Source organism: Lepidochelys kempii, chromosome 2, assembly GCF_965140285.1.
Source record: "Lepidochelys kempii isolate rLepKem1 chromosome 2, rLepKem1.hap1, whole genome shotgun sequence".
Classification (NCBI taxonomy): domain Eukaryota; kingdom Metazoa; phylum Chordata; order Testudines; family Cheloniidae; genus Lepidochelys; species Lepidochelys kempii.
The window spans coordinates 175,275,073-175,298,409 of record NC_136381.1 but is presented as its reverse complement, the minus strand read 5'-3'; the positions used below and the strand labels follow the sequence as shown (position 1 = coordinate 175,298,409).

Sequence of the window (23,337 nt, the reverse complement as noted above, 5' to 3'; positions counted from 1 at the left end):
AGCCATACACAGAATTCAATCTGTCAATTCATTCGGTTAAGATTCACAATGAATGAGGCAGCAGATCACTCTTATAAAGTATAAAAAACTGACATTAAATTGATTTGGTTATATACTTTCATATACTTAAAAACACATTGTATGAACAGGGATTATAAGTGCTTTACCAAAAACATCATCTGTCCTCTGATAGATATATTCATTTATAATACAGGTTACTGCAATGAACTCTACCTGGGGCTACATCTTAAAACAATCCAGAAATTTAAACCAATTAAGAATGTGGCAGCCTCCTTAGCAAGTGGCATATCAAAATGGGACATGACACCAGTGCTCTGGGATCAGCAGTGGCTTCCAGATCTGTTGGATTTTAGGGCACAATGAAAGGATCACCCTTTATTCAGGCTTTTGGGGAAATGAGAAAACTGATAAAGACTGGTGGTTTTGGGTGAGGCAAGATACTTTTGGGGTGTGACTATCTCTGCTGATTATTTCTGAGGGGTGGGACTAGGGAAAGCTGCTGGCTTTATGTTTATGTCACTCTGCTTCTATGTCAAAGATGTGTACAGCATGGGGTAGGTGTACTCTCTATTTTGGTTATAAATAAAAAAAACAAACAACATATAGGGAGGATACATAATATATAGAGAACTATACTATACTCTTATGCTAATAGGAAAGAGTCTAATTTTATATTGGAGCTAAAATGCTTTTTTGCTCATACTTTGCTGTCCCAGAAACCCAACAACAAAAATGGATCCTTCCTCCCAAAGAGAGAATGCTTTCCGATCTGCATGCTACACGAACGTGAAAGATTTCCTAGCAAGACGTTGTCACAGTTAAGGGCAACTGCGCTTGTGTTCTCCCTCTGTGGTCCAGCAAGGGCATCTATTTTTAGGCTTTTGGCTCCCAGCGGTCACCTCTCTTGGGCAGAAAACCCTATATTTTCCCTCCCTAACTGGGATTTTTCCAGGCTACACAGTTCCCTGCCTACATTTTATTATTCCCAGGTAGCCAAACTACCTAAACAGGCTAGTGTCAGTGCTTTCCTTTTCCTTCAGTGGCTATCCACATCATAGTTGCCCACAGTTATAAATTACCACAACTCTTTCTAAGCAAGCATATTTATTCTTAAGGTGAAAGCAAATGCCCTCCATCTGTTGTTCAAAACGGAAAACTTCGGAAGCGATGCCCTGAGGAGAGAGCCATTGTTCGCAGTTCACCTGTTCCTGAATGCTGGAGCTTAAAGGCCCAAGATGTATAAAGAAACAGGCTGATATGCACAGTTTGAGTTCTTGCTCCAAGCTGAAGCTGTTAGGAATTTGTAACCATAGGAAAACCTCTTTGTCAGGTTTAAAGGATTGACCTCCGAGCAGAGGCCTTGTTGGCGTGGAGAGCGATCTCTGGTAAGCTTATTAGTATACAAGTAGGTTCTTCTATTGTTTTAATGGTTTCTCTCTGGTGCTTTCACCTCCCCCCAAGTATTTCCAGGGAATTATACTTCACACATTCCCCCTCACCCCACCCCAAATCATTCTTATCTGCCACATTGTTCAGTATAGTCTTTTGATCATCTAGGCCCGCAATAACACGTAATCTTTGCATTTAATACAATGGACTCCAAAGACACTTAAACTTAATTCAATAGGGTTTTTCAAGGATATTGCAGGACATTGCCACATCTGTCACAGGTGTCCTTATTAATTTTAAAATTTGTCTTTGTGTATCGTGATGTCCCACTTCTTTTATTCCACAGACTTGCATTATTTCAAAAAAAGCCAGTTCATTTCTCACTGTGCTCTAATTCTCTCATACCTTGATTTTAAATTACAAAGAAAAAAGAGCTATCATTTTCTGTAGCTATTTACAAGAGAAACTATCATAATGTAAACGGAAATTAAATTGAATAGGAAGAAAGTACTTCCAATATAGGAATATTATTTATTCCTATTTATAAACTACTTATTTGATCTTATCTGGAAAAGAGAGGGTTAAAATTATTTTCCAAAAGGACCATGGCAGTGGATGGAAGATAATAGAGATGACAAGTTTAAACCAGCAATGGAATGGAATTTTGTGTCAGTTAGCTTTAAGATTGCTGTAAGATTCCTGCCCTCTGAATCTGCCCTTTATTCCTGAATACTGGAAACAGCCCGGAGTTATTAAAGTCATCAGCTGGCAATACTGTACATCAGCCAGAAACTGAGTGAAAGAAGTATTAGCCTGTGCCAATGAAAAACAGTATTAATATATTTTGTAAAAGTGTAATAAAGGGGTAAAAAATCATCAGTAAAAGAAAAAACCCCTTAACACACTGCATAGATAAGTAATAATGATACAAAGGACTTTTGGTTCAAGTTGTTAGGGGGTGAATTATTCCATCAAAAATTACATAATCTTAACTCTGACATTTTAGAAGCCGTTTATAAAAAACAAAGAATTAAAATAGCTACACGATAAAAGCATATATTTTAAATGCTAAACTGGGCATTCCTAATCTTATTGAAAAGCGTCAAAATGCTCTAGCTAGCCTTCTCAAAAGCTTCCTAACATTAATTTAGTGTCAGTACAGTATGTGCAAATCATTCACAGGTAAATTACTTCCCACTTTCAGATTTGATCACAATTATCCTTCAGTCCTGGTTTTCCCTCATTTTGTTCCGTATCTAGCCTTTTAGATCTGCAACTAATAATCACAGTCATTCCTTGTCATAGTGGCAAATGAGCTCCTGTGCCTAGCATCCCTCCTGCAGACAGAGTGCCTCATGTTGATAATGTAGAATTCGCCTCTGTGGATTTAAATCTGCAATCTCTTATAGAACCCCATTAATACCTCTCAGATTACAGTGAAGCATGCATGCATAGTGCAGGCTTGGTCATCAACCTTGCCAGTGTATAGCAAGTTTATAAGACAAACTGGATAAAAGTCTATAGCTAATTAAACTTCTAAAAATCCAGCCATCACAAAAAATATTTCCAAACAGAAGCCAGTAAGTAGCTGTTAGAAAAAAGTTTTTTTTACTCAGATTTTGCTTCTAAATTAAATCTTAAAAGTGAAAGCTTCTCAAGATATCATTTGTGTTATTTTCTGAACCAATAACTGGGTAACAACCTACACATCACAAAACCAACACATTTTTAAATAGATTCCCTCATTTCATCTGGATTTCAGTCAATGAATTGCAGCACTCGGACTATATGAGAATTCTGTTTGACATGTTTGTCAAGCCCTTGAATTTCCTCTTGAGTTTCTCATGTGTCAGTCATATATATTTCTGTTTAAAATGAAAAACAAAGGGCAGAGGGAGCTACACTTAATTCCACTGGAATTTAATTTAAAAGTTCAAAGATATTTCCATTAATAATCAAGCACAAAACTGAATAAAGTTTTAGATCTTACTAACTTTTCACTTTTTTAGTTTCCCACCCTCTATTTAAAATCTGTTTTTGGTGAGTTAATCCTAATCTCTACAGACAGAAGGTGCAAAATATACTATTCCTGCAGGGGTGAGACCATAAGTCACCTCCCAACTGCTAGAAATATATTTTAAATCTAGAATCTAATTCTACAAGTAGAAGCAAGTAGAAGCCCTGCTGAGGGAAATGGCAGTTTTGACTGTTGGAATTACACGATCACGTTTATTATGGTCTCACACTTCATTTCACTTACAGGTTGAAGCAGGTAGATGAGGGAGAAGTCGTGAATAACTATAACTGGAGTGGGAATGGTATTATTTGCATGAAAGAGAGTTTCCACTGATGCCATGACATGGTCAAAGCGTCCTCCAAGTCCACCCAAGGTCACAATCATATCAATCTAAATGAAAAAAAAAACACACCAAGATTTAAAAAGGAGAACTTTAAGAACAATTCTCTAAATACAAAACAAAATATCAGAGTTTATATGACAGGAACACAAACAATGCTTTAACTTCAGAGGCTTTTGCCCAAATGAACAGTCTTTGAACCAGGTATGTTACTCCAGGATTTGGCAATCTGTCTGCTGGTGACTTCTAAGTATCTATGGGCTATTACTGTTTGCAACTCCACTGACTTCCATTAATTTGTGCCTATGTGTTTGTGAACTCACTGGCAGCTCAAAAGTCCCAAATCTTCAGAGAGGTCCTTTAGCTCACATTATTTGCCCATGTGCTCATGAATTAAACCCAACAGCCATAGCTGAGGACACTTTTGAAGATCTATCTGTAGAGGTACTTTCTCTGTGTTCCCATAGCAAAAATAGAGTCTGATATTAATGTCGTTCTAGTACCACTGAATATGATTTTATGTGACTCCTCAGTTAATAAAACTTCATGTATTTGCCAGGGCTGTAGACTAATGCTTTATAAATTCATGGTTAGTGATGGTTAATCTAATAACTAAAGAACAGCTATTAACATCATACATGCACGTAGTATTTTTCATCCAGAGATCTCAAACTACTTTAACAAATATAAGTATTATTGCCATTTTACAAATATGGAAACCAAAGCAAATAAATGCTTATGGGCTATGTGCTGTCACTCTCTTATTGCATAGTATCTTTCTCTAGGAGCAGACCCATCAACTGATTTGGTCTACTCAATCAGTTAAGTATTAGTCAGTGTAAGGATGGCAGAATCTTGCCCTGAGTGATCTGCATTTCGCCCCATAGCAAGTTGGGCTTTCCCAACTTTTCACCCTTTCCCCTTCCCTTATGCTTGTTAAGGAGATAGAAGCGTTGCAGCTGCATGAGAAATGTGGTTGTTTGAAGGATACCCTTTGTGTGAAGAAGTGTTATTTCCCCCCTCCCTTCCTCTCCCAGCTACATAAACGAGCTTGGGGTCATGGCTCCTTCCTTCCTCCCTCCCCTGTGAACTGCTGATTAAGGGAACTTGTGGCTATAATTACTGCAAAGAAATGTATCTTTAAGGTAAAAATGTCTGTATAATATGCTTAATGCTGTAAACAACAAACAGAGTAATTATAGTCAGTATATAGCTATTAATATTCATTATATGGGTGTTCATATCATCAAATAAGGGGTTTGGGAGGGGTTGTAGTAAATGTAGGTATTTACATATTAAGTTAGATAAAAGAGCATCATGTGATTAACTCAGTGCTTACTCGACAATTGGGTTGAGGGGAACAAGTACCGCAATAAAGAAGCCCGTTTACTCAATGCGCCTCTGGGTCCTCCTGCTCATTCTTTCCATCTCTAACAAGTAGCAGTGCCAGGAATAAAAATTCAGGTCACCTGTCCAGTTGTCTAGCCAGTAGAAAACACTGCTTGGAATAGGTCACAGAGTCTGGAGACTGGTTTCTAATCCCAACTCTGTCACTCAACAAGCAAGGCACAACCTCCCCATGTTGTATCTTCCCTTCTCAGTAAAATGGGAACATTTGCCAGTCTTTGTAAAGTGTTTTCAGACCCTCAGGCAAAAGGTATCATCTACATGTAAAGTATGATTATTATTAGCACTATAACATAGGTCAGTTATGCTCAGTAATTATTTATTTTTTTAAGATGCTATTTTCATATTAGCCATGACTAGGGCCTTGCCACAACGCAGCTCTAAAACTTTTACAGTCTGCTTTGACAATGGTCATTTGGTGGAACTTCCAGTATTATAGAGTATTAGTCTACAGCCAGGATGACTACATGACATTTTACTCAACCCATGAGCCATATAATGGTACTTTGTGTATCTGGAATGATATATTAATAAACATCAGCTTCCATTTTTATTACAAGGGCTAAGACTTTATGATTGTGGCATACTTGTCTGCATAGAAATTAAGTCCCTTTCCTTTAGTCAAGAATATTGCCACCTCTCCTACCAGGGCCGCCTTAGTGACAATAGTACCCTGGGTGAACTTGTATTTTGGCGCCCCACCCACCTTCCCACCATCACTCCTGGCTCTTAAGGGCTCCTTGGGCTCCACCCCACTCCCCCATCACCTCCAGACCATTACCTATACTTCATATGATATGTCCACAGAAAAGTCCATTCAGTGTAGACGGGCATCTCCCATGGTCCACTGTGAGTTAAGTGTCCCTTGATGAGCCCCTTACTTTGACTAGTCCCTCCAAGATGTGCTAGTTAACTATCTTGTGCACATTACCCCAGGAGCAAACATTTGAAATACAGGTATAGAGCCAATACTCATAACTTCAAATACAAAAATGATACTTGCATACAAATAGCATAAACATATTCAGCAATTCATAACCTTTTCATAGACATCTTACATGCCACATTTTGTACAAGATTTGTTGCAAATATAACAGTGGTTGCAACAATGATCTACATGGTCATGTTTTAATCAGATAACATCACAGTGAGTAACTGCTACAGCTAGCAAATTCCTAGGCGACTGTCAGCAGAAGAAAGGGTGGCATGGTATATGGTGTATTGCCACACTTACTTCTGTGCTGCTGGGGTGGCTTGTGGTGCCTGGCTCTTCGTGCTGTCACATGGGGGCTGCATCTTGCCTGAGCCCACGGCCCTCTTGCAGCCCCTAGCTAATCCTGGCTCACCAAAAGCATTTTGACCGGAAGTACCAAGCAGTAATAACAACAACACAAGTGTGTGTGTATGTATAAATATGTGTGTGTGAGAGTGCGCCAGTGTGTGTGTGAGAGAGACTGTGTGTTGGGGGACTGTGAGACAGTGTGTGTTGAGGAGTGTGAGACTGGGTGTTTGTGATAATCTGTGTTGGGGGACTATGAGAGGCAGAGTCTATGTGGGTGTGAGAGCCAGTCTTGGTGTGAGAGACAATGTGTGTGCGTGACTGTGCGTTGGGGGATTGTGTGAGACACAGAGTATGTGTTAAGAAGTGTGAGACTGTGTGTATGTGTGACAATCTGTGTTGGGGGACTGTGAGAGCCTGTGTGTGTGTTAGGGAAGTTTGAGAGACAGTGAGCGCACTGTCACTTTAAGTCCCCCCTTTCCTGCTGCTCGGCCGGGCTCTCCCACCCCACTGAAGTTTTGCTCCTCCTGGCCCCGGCCCAGCCGCGCCCTGCCAGAGACCGAGCAGCGCAGGGCCACAGGCAGGGAGGGACTTGGCTCCGCTTCAGACAGCAAGTGGTGGGCCGCCCACGCTGCTCCGGAACCCTCAGCCGGCCAGCTGAGGAGCAGCAGGGGGTCGGGGAGAAGCCTGCTGGCCCAGCGGGGGGAGGGGCAGGAGAAGAGAGGAGTCCAGCCACAGCCAGCCAGGGGAAGCCCAAGCCCCTTGTGGTACCTCCCTGGCTACAGAGCCCTGGGCGTGGGCCCCGTTTGCCCGGCCCTGCTACTATCAAAAGAACCATCTCTCCCCCCCCCCCCCCAAAAAAAAAACTCTACACTGAACTGAAGTAATAATTGGTATTAGCTGAGAAACATCCAGAGAGTCTTCCAATAGAGAAAGCACTATTTTCCTATATTGATAAAGATCACACAAATTTAAAATAGAACCAGCATACCTTGGGTTTTCCTTTACTTCCCCTGCTTGTCTTACTGGTCTTCTGTTTAATAAAGTTATACAGCCTAGATTCTCTGGCTAACTTAAGCTACATTTTTCATTGTATTGATTCTATTGTAGAAACAAACTGCTTTAGTGTGACTGGCAGCAATTCCCATTTAACAAAGCTGAATCTGATGTTATATTGTTACAAAACAAGAAGTCCTTTCAATCACTATCAGTAGAAAGGCCCCAAATCTGCAACTGACAGCATGCGAGTGGACTGTTACACCCATCTGGAGCTCCACTGACTTCAAGGAGGCTCTGCAAAGGCTCAGTGGGTGACCTGCATACAACATACGGTCAGCTATAGAATTGGGGCTCTAATTAGCCACAGTGAGCCAATTTTCAGAGAGCTGAGCAACTGCTCTTTAGTTTTATGATATAGGTTTTCTACCATATGGGAACCCGGAAGGATTGCGTTCTTTCCTTTGACTTTGATATTTTCTGTCTTTTAATAAAATGGAAGGGAACTGATAATATTGAAGTACACGCTATTTAACTTGGGGTGGGGGGGGGAATTTGGATGATGAATTTTGCTCTCAGATGTATACACAAATGATACCTCTTGCCATGAACTATAGGGCCTATTGAAAATAATACTGTAAAGTCCTGACTGAATTATTTTGTGATACTGGTAAAAGATTGCTAGTTAAAAAAATATACAGTTTTTCTATTTCTATTAAAACGTGTACTATAGTACTACCCAAAAATGGTCTAAAATATTATTCCATTTAAAATAATGGCACCAAAGTGTTTTTGGAGATTAGTGTACAATACAGTATTTTTTAAAAAAAGTTTAGTTCTACTTTAGCATTTTAAACATCACAGGAATATCCTGCTGAGCACAAGCTATAAAATATCAGGGTTAGGTGAAAAAGATGATATTCATTTTCACATGATCCTTGTATCTATTATTCAGGAACTATTTGGACTTGGAAGACACATAATAGAACTGAGTAGGCAAGTGAAGACAGCAGCAGCATCACAAAAGCAGAAAGAGAGAACTAAGGTTTTTGTTTGTTTTGATTGTCGGCGTCCCTGTCTTACGAAAGAACCTTGGCTTCAGCAGTGACAAACAGGTGCAGACTATATACTGATTTATAAAGGATCTGTTTGAAGCACTAGGTGTCAATGCAAACTTCACTTACACACACGCAAAACAAAACACTCTTTCCTGCCTTGGATATGCCAATGGATATGGCTTGCAGTGTGCCCTAAAAACAGACAGACAGACAAAACAAAACAAAAAATCCCCCAGAAATCCTCCTTATTTCAGACTATGGGGCAAAAGAGGAATGAATTCCAAAGCCCAGAACCTCTCATAGATTCAGAGCAACAAAAATACAAAATATTTTTTGAAGTTTAAAAGCTTAGAAATCATTACCATTTAATAGTTGGGCATAAACAGGGTCATACTCCTCAGACACCTTCTCTAAGACTTATCCATATTGTTTAGCATTTTACAGGACAACTCACTTTAATTCTGAGACAGTTGGAGTCTAATGAACAATGTAGCTGTTTTTAAATGATGTACTTGTGAATTCACGATATGAAGGATTTCAGGAGTTACTACCATACAATAAAATAATACAGCAAGGGAGTCAAAAAACATATTACTTTGTACCCACAGCTCAAAAGAGACTGTTAGATTTCTCTCTTGCACAATAAGACTTGATTCTGAACACACGGTAACCGTGGGGAAGAAAGGCTGCTATCACATCATGATCAAGTTGCCTAGTTTTTGCTAACATTCCTATTGAGACTATTTAAATGGACAACTGGCTTTAAACAATATTCCTCCATATATATTGGTCTTGCTGACGTTCTTCTTTCTTGTGTGGACAGGTTAATTATCAAGAAATTAATTATGTAATTAAATAATGTGTATTTAAGGAACAGGTAAAAGGGAGAAGGGGAGGGAGCTAGGAAGCAGTGTGAAATGGGCGAAAAGGATTTCCTATCTATACATTTCTACTATCACCAACACTGTGGTATCTAGATGCCAAATACAAAGATAAGAATCACACAGAATACCCACTGTCCACTCTTTTGAAGCACCTTCACAGTCAGCTGTATTCTATCTAGACTCTCATATTATGCTCATCTGCACAGTACTGGATATCATTAACATGCAGATAACCAGATGGAAGTAGGCCTCTCTTACTTCTGTTGCCATCTCCATATCTGACAGTAACCTTGAGACTGCGCTGTGGCACACAGAGGGGGAAATGTCCTCCCATAGATGGTAAGGTTAATGCTCTGGGCCCATTCCTCAAAAGGCTTCACTCTTTCTACCTGGTTCAGCTTCAGCCAATTAACTTTCAAACACACGTAGCACTGGAACCTATTCCATCTTATTATCTCCCTTAGAGAAAATCTAAAGGAGATATGATTGAAGACTGATCCTTCCATGACTTCACTTGTAGGCTTTCACGGAAGAACAGCTGTTTGACCAAAAACTCTGAAATCTGTCTCAGAAGACTGGGAAAAACCAGTGTAGTGCTGCACAGTTCAGTCTTATTACAGTTTATATGCAAGTCAGCAACACCTTCTGATCAACAGTGTCAAAAACTCCCAAGAGACTGGTCATATGAGCATGGGTATTTTGTCCACTCTCTGTGACTATGGAGATCCTCCATCTCTAGTGCTATTTCTGTGCCATATCCTGGTTAGAAACTTGATTGGGCTGAAAGGGCTGAATGGTGTTTCCTTTACTCTCTCATTCCTCTACTAGTTCTCATTCAGAAAGAGATTATCCCTTTGTCCTTGACAATTTTTTTTACATTTCCCAATTGCCCATCCCTCACAGATATTGGAAAGCATTGCCCTTCATTTAATTGCTACAACACATAATAAAGGGGGTTATTTGGAGAGTTAGATACCTTAGCAATACCCAGATGCCTGCATTTACCTGCTGAAAAATGACTGTATAAATGGCACTGAGTTATATTTATTATCTCTCAGTAACACTGTAACAAGTTTGATCAGTTTAGATTCTAAACTTTAGATGAAAAAACATTTTTCTCAGTCAGCCCTGCAAACGCAGCCTGCGATCTCCATATACAGCTGTACTTTTTCTGCTTCATACATCAGCAGCAGTACTGAGGATTCTGCCGTTTGGAAAGTAGTTGACAATTCCTTTGATGATGCATGAGCCAGAATAGATTTCAGTTCACCTTCCCGCAGCTGTATTAGCTCTCTAGTGCTAGCTGGAGTGTAAAGTAGTCAATTTATTGTGATTTTACTTTGCAGCTTGTGCTATGTACATTTAGTAATCTATAAATATTTCAACATTTTTAGGCCAAATAGCTGCTAAAATCAATAATTTTTGTTTTACAATATATGTTGGCCCTTCAGTTCCTAGTAAAACAATCATATATTGACATCAGAAGTTTGCTCAGGTACAATCATCTTACCTCTTGCTCATTGCTCCAGCCATCTGACTCTCCAAGGGAAAAAGAACTCTCAGATGATGCCTGTCACTGTACCTGAGATGATAGCCCTCAATCAATTTCACTGTCACCTCACTGATTCCATTAATCTTGACATTATTTCGTTCCAGGTCAGTTGCCAGCTCCTTCACAGAGTCTCTCTCTTCTTATGTTCCTTCCCTTACATTTTTGGTACAGTACTTTTCTATTCATAGCCTTTTTTTTTAATTCTAAGAATGGAGCATTTAATTCACTGTGATAGCAGCCATAATATGCCAATGGATTGTGTTGGTCTGCTTAGACTGAGCAACATATTTGACAGTGAGATACAAAAAGGGAAAAAAATGATCAAATGGCTAGATCACAGAATTGCAAGTTAAGTGATTTTCTGTTCTCAGTTCTCTTACATAACTTTGGGCAGGTCACTTAAATTTCCATACCTCAGTTTCTCTACCCGTAAATAACTAACATATATATTTAGTTAGTTTATATAAATAAATAAACAAACAAACGCTATTTGCTTTACCTGTATAATGCCGTAAAACATAACTCAGTGTTTGACAGCCTTTGATTTAGGTTCTGTAAGTAAGGAAGGGCAGTCTGTGTTAAAGACACTGGGCTTGGAGTTAATTTTCTGACTCAGCCACAGACTGTGTGTGACCTTGGACAAGTCACTGAATCTCCTTCCATCTCAGTCTCCATCCACAGAACTGAATAACAGTATTCCCTTTCTCCCTCTTTTTGCCTGTTAGAGTGAAGCGCTATGGCCTGTGTTATGCAGGCGGCCAGACCAGGTGATCAAAATAGTTCTTTCTGGCCTTAAACTCTATGGATGAAGGGTACAATATTAATTACAGCTACTACTGTGCCTTTCCTCAATGGATAAGTGGACACTAAAACCATTATTACTACCTACTAATGGAGGCTGTGGGGGTAGGGAGGAATGTGCATGGTTGCTGCCCATGCCATACTTACTCTGTAGATAGAGGTTTTCAGAACAGTCAGGCAGGCACTTTTCACAAGTACTATATTCATTTTTTTAAAAAAATAAATCAACCAAAAATGGAGTACCTAAACTTGCAGCAGCAGATAGGCAACCCTAAACATACATATTGAAACATGGATACTAAAGAGCATTAATCACTCATCTCTTATCCAGAGCCAGCCCCTTCCACAACCATTACAACTTGACTTTACAAAGCAGTATACATCCTTGTTGCCCAGATTTACAGCGTGTATTTCCAGGTGGTTGCGTTAACATTCTCCCAGTGACCTCTATGGGGATTATGTAAAAGCTGTATCTAGCACCAGAGATGTGCTTGACATTGTGCACATAAATTAAAAGACAGTCCCTGCCCCATGGACTTTCCATCATCAATTAAGAGCTCATTGAAAAATTATCCTATTTTTTTCCCACGGTAATTTGTTCTTTGTGAGTGGTTTAAATCTCGTGTTTCATTTAAATAAACTCCCTCATTGTCTGATTATTGGTTAAAGGAAGAGAGGACCTGATCCAAATAAAAGGACTCACTTTACCTAATAAGAGTCTTTCCCATGTGTTTGACTTGGTTTGGTTCAGGCCCTACATAATTTTTTAACCAAAGCTCTAAATTTAAATCTAAAGACTTCTGTAAAATACACTGAAGCCTAATCAAGCTTTATGCCTGTTGAGCTTTTGCAGGTTTTAAAAAAATAGGAGTGCAAGAGTTCCAGTGAAATCAACCACAGCAAACCCAGCAAAGAGAATCACTGCTCTAAGGAAAGAATTTAACTGAGATGATTAAACCGCTTCCCTTTTACTTTCAAAGACCAGTCCTTCACTGCACTGAGGCCTGAACTGAATAATGCAATTCTCTGGTCTGGTGGTTTGATGCTCCAATCTGAAAACAGAGGACCCTGTGAAAGACTGGAGAGGAAAAAGCTGGATCAGTATAACTGAAAACAAATTAACTGACAAAGGCAGTAACAGTGAAGTAAGCTTTAATAAGACTACAAAATAAAATCCCAGCCACTGGTCAAAGGTATCATGATCAACAGGAGATTATACCATAGGCCTAAAGTTTTGCATTCAACCATTAATAGGAATAGCTGTAATGAAAGACAAAAAGATGCGAACTCTTCTTGACAGCTTGTGGAAACTATTCTGTCGGGATTCCCAATACCAGCCCATTTTAAAATTTTAATCCACGATCAAATGAGTCATAGCTAAATGAAAGCTGTATTAGCGACTCTGTTTTCTGATGGGAGAGAGAAGAAAAATGGGCTGTTAGAGGCTGACAACCAAGTGGAAGTTTTGGGAAATGCTGCGAACAAACACACATGCCCCTGAATTAGTGTTCTTTAATACCGTCACCTATGTTAAGTATTCATTCACTGAGATGTGATCCAAAAGAAACGGAACACCTATGACCTACCTTTAAAAAACAATACCACAGTAGTTAAAATACATAAATCATCCAAAGCAGCAGGACTTCTCCTTCTCCTATCATCTAATCACTAGTCAGCAGACCAATATGATTCAAACCCGCCACCTGACACCAAACAGAAATCCTTCCCTCCTTTCCTCAGTGCTCCACCAGGGGTTGCTCAAATCACATTTGCTTTGCAGCATATCCAGGAGGTCAACAGATTCAAGAAATGTCAATCAGAGAAGAGAGCATTCGAAAGGAAGGGCACTCTTCACTGAGAAGGCCCTGCCAGCAGCTCCCTGCTGTTTATACTGGGGAGGGGGGGCATCCATCTCAAGCACCTCTGAAGATCTCCACTGCAGCAGTAAGGCACAGACTGAGAAATAGTCTCATGTAGGATGGTCCCAGACCACTCATGGCTGGAAAGGGCAAAAGCACAGCTTTAAATTCCACCAAGTAGCTCAGAGCCAGAAAGCACAAATCCCAGGGCACCGATCAAATGAGAATATACACCTTCTCACACCTCCCTTATCCTCAGACAACTCCCCATTGATTTCATGATAGACGACCTTTTAAAGTTCCTTTCTCAAAAATTTTGCTTCAGCCTCACCTACACATCGCTGCTACAGAGACAGTATTTCATACGTTATTTTTGTCCCCAGATAAAATATTTCCATTCACTTGAAGAGCACTGTAGCAGAGTTTCTTTACAGATTTGTGGGTAGAGTGCCTCCTGTTTCAAGTTCATATGCTTACATTTATTTTTGTGCAGGTAGGGATATTTAGTTGTTTAATGTATTGTAGAAGAGAACTGTAACAGGTTCTTTAAGTGAAGTGGGGCAAAATGCCCATGTCTGCCTGTTTAACTGAGCACAGTCAACTTGAAATATAGTCAGTTTTTTCTTTTAAAGATCAGTTTAGTTTCAGAGACCACTCCTTAGCACTGCCCCATCCCCACCTCTTCTTTCAATTTTTTTCACATTCCTACTTTTAAAAATATTTCTCTCTTCCTTGCTGCTACATGAAACTCTTACAAATGGCAAGAGACATTAACTTCACTATAAACTAACTATTCACAAAATTTTGTCCAATATATATCAAGTAAACAAGCTGAAAAAATATAGTTTTTCCTCTGATCTTGTTCAATTATAACCAACTGAGGTGTTTCTTGACGATGAGTCAAAAGTTTTCTATCAGGCACATATATTTCAAGTTGACTGCATCTCTTTAACGTGAGAGGAAAGGGAAGTAATGGAAAAGGGGTAATTTTTTCTCCCATTTGCTGAGCCAACCTTCAAATATGGGGGAGGGGGGGAATCACTGGGGTATTACTTCCAATAAAGTCCTTGAGACTCCATAGTTCCGCTTAGGGTCAAATTTTTAAAGATAATTAGTTACCTAAACATGCAAATAGGTGCCTAGTGGGATTCTGATAAGCATGTAGCCCTGTTGAAATCAACGAGAATTGGTCACCTACATGCTTTTGAAAATCCCACTTAGGCACCTACCTGCATCTTTAAGTGCCTAATTACCTTTAAAAATCTTACTCTTTAAGAACCAAGAACTATGATGAAAAGCAGTGCTGAATACAAGCTGTTGAATGAATAAAACTTGAGTACTCTGATATGATTTGGCTTGATATTATTTCTCTTGCAGTAGCACCTAAGAGCACCAGTCACAGATCAGGACTCCATTATGAGCAAGTTTGGTAACTTGCTCCATGTTTAGTTTTCCCATAGTACCATCTTTTATTCTTCGGAAAAAAAATCTAGACTTTGGAAAAATTCACATTGTAAAGGTTTTTTTTTTTGTTTTAAAAGGGTAACCATTTTTATTTGTATTTCAACATCACTATATAATTACATTAATCTCCCAAAATTACTTATCATGGGAGAAAAAAAGAATTTTTCATTAGCTAATAAGTATATAAAATGGTAACATTCTAAACACCAACAGTGAGACTTCTAACATCGGTGCCTAAAGTTAGGCTCACCAAGTCTATATTAAGCCCCTCAACAAGTGGCCTGATTTTTCAAAAATGCTGAGCACCCAACAGATCACATTCACTTGGGTTTGGTAAACAAGTCTTCCTTGTGAGAGAGTCTATTCTATTTCTCCTGTGGCAAGGATGGATTAAGTATTGCAGCCCGAGGCCTCTTTTAGAACTACTGCAGTGTATTCAGAGTCATCTATGAGAATCAGGCCCATCTATTTTTCATCTTAAGTTAAATGTCTGCTATTTTCTAAAAAGGAGCAGCAGAAGCTGGGACTCTAAGTGCTTCTTTATCATGATCCTCTAGGGATATGATAAAGAATTTGACAACTTGACTGAATCAACATAACCAGTGTTCCAGCTGTGGGTCATGATGCTACACGGACACATGTATAATCTGGGTCTGATTCTCTGCTTGCATCAGTATCTCTAGTGAGTTCAGTGGAGTCACAGTGGTATAAAACCAGTGTAAGAGGTGAATCAGGTTCACATACAACAGTAGTGGAATGGTTATCAACCTGAAGCACTAAGGAACCTGAAAGCCTATATCTTTGTCCTGCTTGAATATTTAGTCCTGGTGGAAGTGTCTGACACTCTCCAGAGGGAATTCAGCCACTGAATCCCCAACTGTTTTAATCCTTCAGAGTACAAACAGAGACCAGGAACTGCCACTGTCTTATGGCCTCTGGGAGAGCTCTCAGGGTGAAGATCTTCTATCTGGCACCTCTGCCTAAGAACTGTGTCCAGGTGGCCCCCTTCTTAGCCCCGAATGCTGCCTCCTCAGACACTTCCTGTAGCTTAAACACACACTCTCTTCCAAAATCCCACCCAATTGTACAAGCCTCTGGGTTACCTCTTCACTGGGGCTGTCATAAATATAAAGGAAAGAGTAAACACCTTTAAATCCCTCCTGGCCAGAGGAAAAACCCTTTAATCTGTAAAGGGTTAGGGAGCTAAGATAACCTCGCTGACACCTGACCAAAATGACCAATGAAGAGACAAGATACTTTCAAAGCCGGGGGGGGGGGGAGGGGGGACACAAAGGCTCTCTCTGGCTGTGTGATGCTTTTGCCGGGACCAGAGCAGGAATGCAGGTCAGAACTCCTGTAAAGAGTTAGTAAGCAATATAGTTAGATATGCGTTAGATTCTGTTTTGTTTAAACGGCTGATAAAATAAGTTGTGCTGAATGGAATGTATATTCCTGTTTTTGTGTCTTTTTGTAACTTAAGGTTTTGCCCAGAAGGATTCTCTATGTTTTGAATCTGATTACCCTGTAAGGTATTTACCATCCTGATTTTACAGAGATGATTCTTTTACTTTTTCTTTAATTAAAATTCTTCTTTTAAGAACCCTGATTGCTTTTTCATTGTTCTTAAGATCCAAGAGTTTGGGTCTATGTTCACCTGTGCAAATTGGTGAGGATTTTTATCAAGCCTTCCCCAGGAAAGGGGGTATAGTGCTTGGGGGGATATTTTTGGGGGGAGACGTTTCCAAATGGGCACTTCCCCTGTTCTTTGTGCAACACTTTGGTGGTGGCAGGTTTTAAACTAAGATGGTAAGAATAAGCTTAGGGGGTCTTTCATGCAGGTCCCCACATCTGTACCCTAGAGTTCAGAGTGGGGAAGGAACCTTGACAGGGACACATGGTGGGCATAATTTATAAAACACACAGACACACTGCACAGAAATTTATCACCATTTATCTTGAATCACATGAGATTCACAGATCCTCAGAAAAAAATCTAACACATATATCCCTGCCTCAGTTTCCTCATCACTCCAGAGAAGGGGTTCTCAAACTTCATTGCATCGCGACCCCTTTCTGACAACAAAAATTACTACATGACCTCAGGAGGAGGATTAAAGCGTGAGACCACCCAAGCCCTACCACCCCAGGTGGAAGGTCTTGTAACCTGAGCCCAATCACCCATGGCTGAAGCCCTCAGGCGGTGAGGCTCAGGCTTTGGCTTCAGCCCTGGGCCCCAGGAAGTCTAACGTCAGCCTTGGTGACCCCACTAAATTGGGGTCCCGACCCACATTGGTGTCCCAACCCACACCTAGAGTACCACTGCTCCAGAATATTCTTTGGTATGGGGTCAGGCAGCAGTGCACGACTTGTGTTCTGAAACATGGATTTTTCTCTGCCCAGTTAACCTTTTCTGATTTTGGCTAGTCCATACCTTTCGCTCCTGCCCCATGCTTCTTGCGTGTATCCTGGAGCCTTCCCAGTTAGTCCTCTTTAAACTGCTGCTTTGTCAGCTCTGTGTCTTAGTTTTGAGACTTTTCTACCTTCCCCACTCTCCCTGCCCCTGCAAATAAATTGGGGGAAGTTTTCAGCCAACCCATTGTCATTCAGATGTTTCTACCTGCATAGGCAGTTCTTGAGTTCTTATGACCCAGCACAGCTCCAGGTCTGACAAAAACATGACAGAGCCCTGCCACCTCAGGGTAGATTCCACATTTACTTAGAGGCAATACTACAGAAATATTTATAGTAACAACTTCATTATATCAACCAGAATTCATAAGCTGTAAAGACAGAAGCCCCAAATCATCACACAAAGTCCCTTCTGGAAAGGGCCAAGTGGCATGTTGTGCTAACACCCTCAACTCTCAGTGATCACAATGAGAAATGAGGGCGTTCTGCATTCCTCAGGATCAGGCACTAGGTTGACAACACTTCAGATTCCATCGTCCAATGAAGAAAGATTTACTAAGGACTTGTCTACATAAAAAGTTAAAATGAATTAACCAAAGCTATGAAGTTAAAGTGCATAAGTTAACTTATGTATGCTAACTTCACGACTTTAGGGTGTACCTACGCGGCGCACTCCTTTCCGTAGATACAGACTTACTCCCCCTAGCACGGATATGAACAGCAGCATAGACTATGAGGCACAGCTTAGGAGAGTGAAGTAAAGAGAGGCCTGAAGGGCCCAGGTATACAGCCAAGTCCATATCCTACATTGCTCTCTGCTTACCCAAGTCATACCTCCCCCAGATACATGCTATTTTTAGCAACACGGTGTCCTGCTGACTCCCTGCTGCTGGAGCCCTTCCCCACTACAGGAAAGGCTCTGGAAGTGGGGAAAGGCTCTGGCAGTAGGGAGACAGTGAGGAAAGGCTCCCCCTGCTTCAGGAAGACTCCAGCAGCAGGGACAAAGCTTTGGCAGAGGCAAAAGGCTCAGCCTTTCCCTGCTGCTCCCCCGGCCTCTTTCCTCCTTGCAGTGAAAAGCTCCAGCAGCAGAGAGCAGCTCAACCTTCCCCCCTCTGCCTCCCCCAACCACAGCCTTTCATTGGCATGTGTAGCTACACACCGCAGCATGGACACAGCCTGCTTTCCACTGTGAGGTGTAAGTACATGTACACTACACGTCACCACCAGTGGTGTCTAGTGTAGACATAGCCTTGTTACCTTAACTTTCCCTAGTGTCCCTGTGTAGACAAGGCCATAAAAGGACTTAATAACTAATGAAGAGACTTCAAATATAAACAGTCCTCAAAAGCACAGGCTCAAGGAGTCAAATCAGCTTCAGTTTATTCATCCATTATTCAGATTTACAGGGAATTTTTTTATAATCCACTGATAGGTTTATCTTTGTCTGGAAAGTACAGATTGTTCTTTCTTTAACTGTTTAATCTAAAATACCATCTACTTTAAAACTGAGCTTGGAGACTTTTAATATAGCTTTATTATACTCCCTGCCTAAAACAAGGGTATAGCAGATCTTCATTTCCTTATATAGGCCAACAATATAAAAATGAATTTTATTGAAACTCCTATTGCCTTTCAAAGGTTTAATGTCAATGCTTTTAAATTAATAAAACCATCAATGTCAGTGTGGAAAACTTAAAAAAAAAAAGACATTTTTTAAGGTCACTGATAATAGATTTCAGAGTAGCAGCCGTGTTAGTCTGTATTTGCAAAAAGAAAAGGAGGACTTGTGGCACCTTAGAGACTAACAAATTTATTTGAGCATAAGTTCCAGTGAAGTGAGCTGTAGCTCACGAAAACTTATGCTCAAATAAATCTGTTAGTCTCTAAGGTGCCACAAGTACTCCTTTTCTTTTTTTGATAATAGATTAGCATTTTCATTTAAAAATCTCATTTTTCAAAGATTCAGCATCTCAACCTCAGCATCAGAACCTAGCTCTTTTAAAAGTACAGTATAAATCTGAATCTGAACTTTTTCTTTTTATCATTCTATAGAAAGCAGAGTTTGCATTAGTTCAGACCCTTTTCTGTTCAAGAGAAACTATCACACACGCAGACACATTTTAGTAAAGTCAAGGGTTTATTTTGCAGTGTGAACTAATGTTGATACTGCTGGGAGACGTAACACCTTGGGAAGTGACCTGTCAAGTCTCACACAGGATGTTAAGCTGGGTCCAGCTTATACATGACACACATGGAAAACCTAGAAGGAAAACCCAGGATGCTGTGTGAAGTGGTACTAGTGATTCAATAGGTGAGGACTCATCTCTTCGAGTCAGTACTGAATCTATGGTTCACTGTGGTAATACAGGTATGAAACGACAGATTTTGACTGAATATGAAACCCAGGCTAGACCAGTAATGGTCATTCAAGAGGACATGGAATTTTTGCCAGAGCAGATGTGTTAGCCCCAGTACTTGAGTCAATTCAAACTTGGAAAATTGTACTTTACCTATTTAAAAATTAAGCAGGTAGTTTCAACGGGAGAAGTTATTCCTCATTTTCCCTCCTGGAAACTGATTTGTAAAAAAGAGGGTGCCCAAAATAACAAGGGGCGTGGGTGGTGGTTAAGTTAGCCAGCAGCAGGTTCTGACAGGGTAGGGAGGGAAACAAGCTGGCAAATACCAAAGATGGGGAGAAAGACAAGCTGGAGGCAGCAAAAGCTATGTGAGGTTTGACTGCACAACTTTTTCTGATCTTGAAATCAGAAGTGGAATCCCAAGTGGAAGTGAGAGATGGGGCAGAGTGTAAACTTAGTTAGCTTTTGTGGTGTGGGGCTCTAAACACTATATTGATGTTGACTTTTTGCATGATCTTATAAACCCATCACTAGAGGAGGAAAGAAAATGCAAGCAACATCTTTTCTAATCAAGATGTATTCTAGATAAAGTTAAGTTGTATGAAGAAAGGTTATGGGCCTAATTCTCCCCTCACCTACCTTGTTGGTAACTTTATAGGCTTCAGTGGAGTTACTGATGATTGTCACTAAGAAGTGGCGTGGCTTAATGGAGACAGCACTAAACTGGGAATCAGGAGACCTGGGTTCTACTTCTGGCTCTGCCATCTGCCTGCTGGGTGACCTTGAGCAAGTCACTTCCCCTCTTTGTGTCTCAGTTTTCCCATCTGTAAACTAGGGATAATGATACTGACCTCCTTAGTAAACCATTGAGACATATAGTGCTTTGCATCAGTAAAAACGCTAGGTATTATTGTTATAATAAGTGTGTTCAACACCTAAGTTTGAAGGATTCCTTGTAGTAATATGCACTACATGAGAGGGGAGGAGGGATGTGCTGTTTATCTAGGAAAGCCAGGTTTCATTAAACAGTAGACACAGTAATATATTACTCCAGAGAAGAATAATCCTAAATAAATTTATTGCAGATATTAAAATGAAATGAAATTGTCCAAACACTGATATGAAAGAGGACTTAATGATTAAAGTCGTAAAACAGGATGTGCACACTGAAACATCAAGTGACTCAAACTGTATAAAAAGGGCACATGCCAGAAGGACGGAGAGCTTTCCTGACATGGAACTGTATCCCATGGACCCTAAGAGAGCCATAAACTAGGAGAAAAATATAAAACAGAGAAACATCTGACAACCTTGGAAACAAAGTCTAGTGTCAAATTCTGTGTTGCTTTACTTCATACCTCTAACTTATCCATTCAACCGCAATTAAAGTGAATAGGATGTACGAGGGGTAAAACAAGGCAGAATCTGGCTTTCAGAATTTAACAAGTGTAGTCTTGCTTGTATCCTTCTGCAATGTACTACAATATCTAATTATGCACACACATAATTTGATGATTCAAACATTACAGAATTATATTGTTATTTTATTGCACATTATTTGGTTATGGATACACAATGTGATACCAAATTAGGGCATGTAAAGCAAGCACAAGCACTCCGGAGATGTTAGATGCCATATTGAATCTGTACATGAGAAATTTTTTTTTGGACTGTCTAAGGAACAGTAATCATATATGATTAACAAACGATGCTATGAATTATTTTTGTTAGCGAAGAACTCCCCTTAGAGACCTGCATGTTGGATCTTGACTTACATTTAACTTTCTCTACAGACATAAAGGAAGCAATTTCCATGGTGAGTATAAGCAGCTCTCATGCCAATCTAGGAAAACCTCTGCTCAGATATCCAGGCTTCTAAATGTTGTATTTTGTTCTAAGACAGAATGTTACAGTTGATTGTGAGGATGCAATACATATTGAGTGCATCTAAGGGCTTGGCTACACTTGCACACTATACCGCAATAAAGCCGCCCAGAAAGCTCTACCTTACTCCCCATCCACACTGGCAAGGCATGTAGAGAGCTCTGACGCCCTGGCTAGAGAGCTCCACCTCGGTGAGAGGTATAACGTCTGTTGCGTATTGGGTGAGATGCTGCAGCGTCAGTGTGAACGAGGAGTTACGTTACTGCGCTCTGATTGACCTCTGGAAACGTCCCATAATCCCCTTAAGTCAAGTGGCCACTCTTCTCATTGTTTTGAAATCGGCTGCAGGAATGCGGAAGTACCCTTTCAAAGTTCTGTTTCAGACAGCGTCTGCTTATCTGCTCCAAGACAAAGCAAACAGTAAATGTTTGCTTTGACTGAGTGAGAGAGAGGCTGGGGGCCTGAACTTACAAGACAGCATGCTGACACACTCTCAGCACCCCAAAAACCCACTCTCTCTCCCCCCATATACACACTCCCTGTCACACTCCACTCCACCCCCTACATTTGAAAAGCACGTTGCAGCCACATGAATGCTGGGATAGCTGCCCATAATGCACCGCTCCCAATGCAGCTGCAAGTGCCGCAAATGTGGCCACGCTTGCAGCTATCATTGTGGACAGACTGTGATGCTTTACCTAGTGTGCTCTCCGAAGGCTGGTTTAACCCAAAGCGCTCTACATCTGCAAGTGTAGCCAAGCCCTAATTTACTCGCTTTTTATCATTGCTTACCTGAAGAGCAAATAAGGAACACAGTGTAAATATTTTGAACAAAATATTTTGAACAAGTACCAACGATATAAAATATTTTGAACAAGTACCAACGATATAATATTTTGAACAAGTACCAACGATATAAAACAAAAAGTAACCTCAACACTGTTGCACGGAAAAAGATGTTGGGGCCTTCTTTATACTTCTACTTGACTAGTGTGATAGGCCAGCTGGGGTCGAGGCAGAGGGCAAAAATGAACCTGCACATATGGGTTTAAGTTCTGGCACCAGGAAAACATCTTTTACCGTGTAACTGTTCACATAAGGAAAAGGACTCTCTGAAGCAAAAATCCCAAAAGTACAATGAAAGGTCTTCCTACATTCCAAAAAGGAGTACAGTACAATAGCTTTCTGTTCTCCTCAAACTTTCAGACACCAGAAGCTCCTTTCACCCTCTGCTGCTTTTACTTTTTGGGGAACCAAGTGATTGTGTGGCCTCAACATTCATTTCTGGAGAGCAAGCCGGCCATCATGATAAGCCTTTGCCACAGAATCAGATGGTTGCTACCTTATCCAACGTCAGCATTGCTTGTATCTGGCTGTACTCAACAGCGTTTTAATCCTCTAGTTTTGGGGTCCATTTGACTCATCCCTTGATACTTTTAAGCCAAAATTTTCCAATTTGGGTGTCGAAGGTTAAACACAAAATCTATTAAAGGGGCCAGATTTTCAGAGGTGCTGAGTACCTGCGCTTCCAATTGAAGTCAACAACAGCTGTGAGCACTCAGCATCTCTAAATCAGGATCAAGGTTTCTCAGGCGAGGCCCCTAAAATTAGTGTCCATGC

At 40.4% G+C, this 23,337-nt stretch overlaps 1 protein-coding gene across 9 annotated transcripts in view; it reads right to left on the bottom strand.

Moving 5' to 3' along the window:
- The window catches only part of TPK1 (thiamin pyrophosphokinase 1), a 481,390-nt gene that overhangs the window by 152,272 nt on the left and 305,781 nt on the right, over positions 1-23,337 (bottom strand). For 8 of the 9 annotated variants that reach the window (XR_013635371.1, XR_013635372.1, XM_078851688.1 and 5 more), the window contains one exon: positions 3,671-3,817. The exons of the other annotated variant lie outside the window; for it this stretch is intronic. Coding sequence is in view for 6 of the 8 variants with exons in the window: in XM_078851688.1 (XP_078707814.1) it covers positions 3,671-3,817 (147 nt within the window). In the remaining 2 variants the exon portion in view is untranslated. The remainder of the gene's footprint in view (positions 1-3,670; positions 3,818-23,337) is intronic. 9 annotated transcript variants of the gene reach the window in all.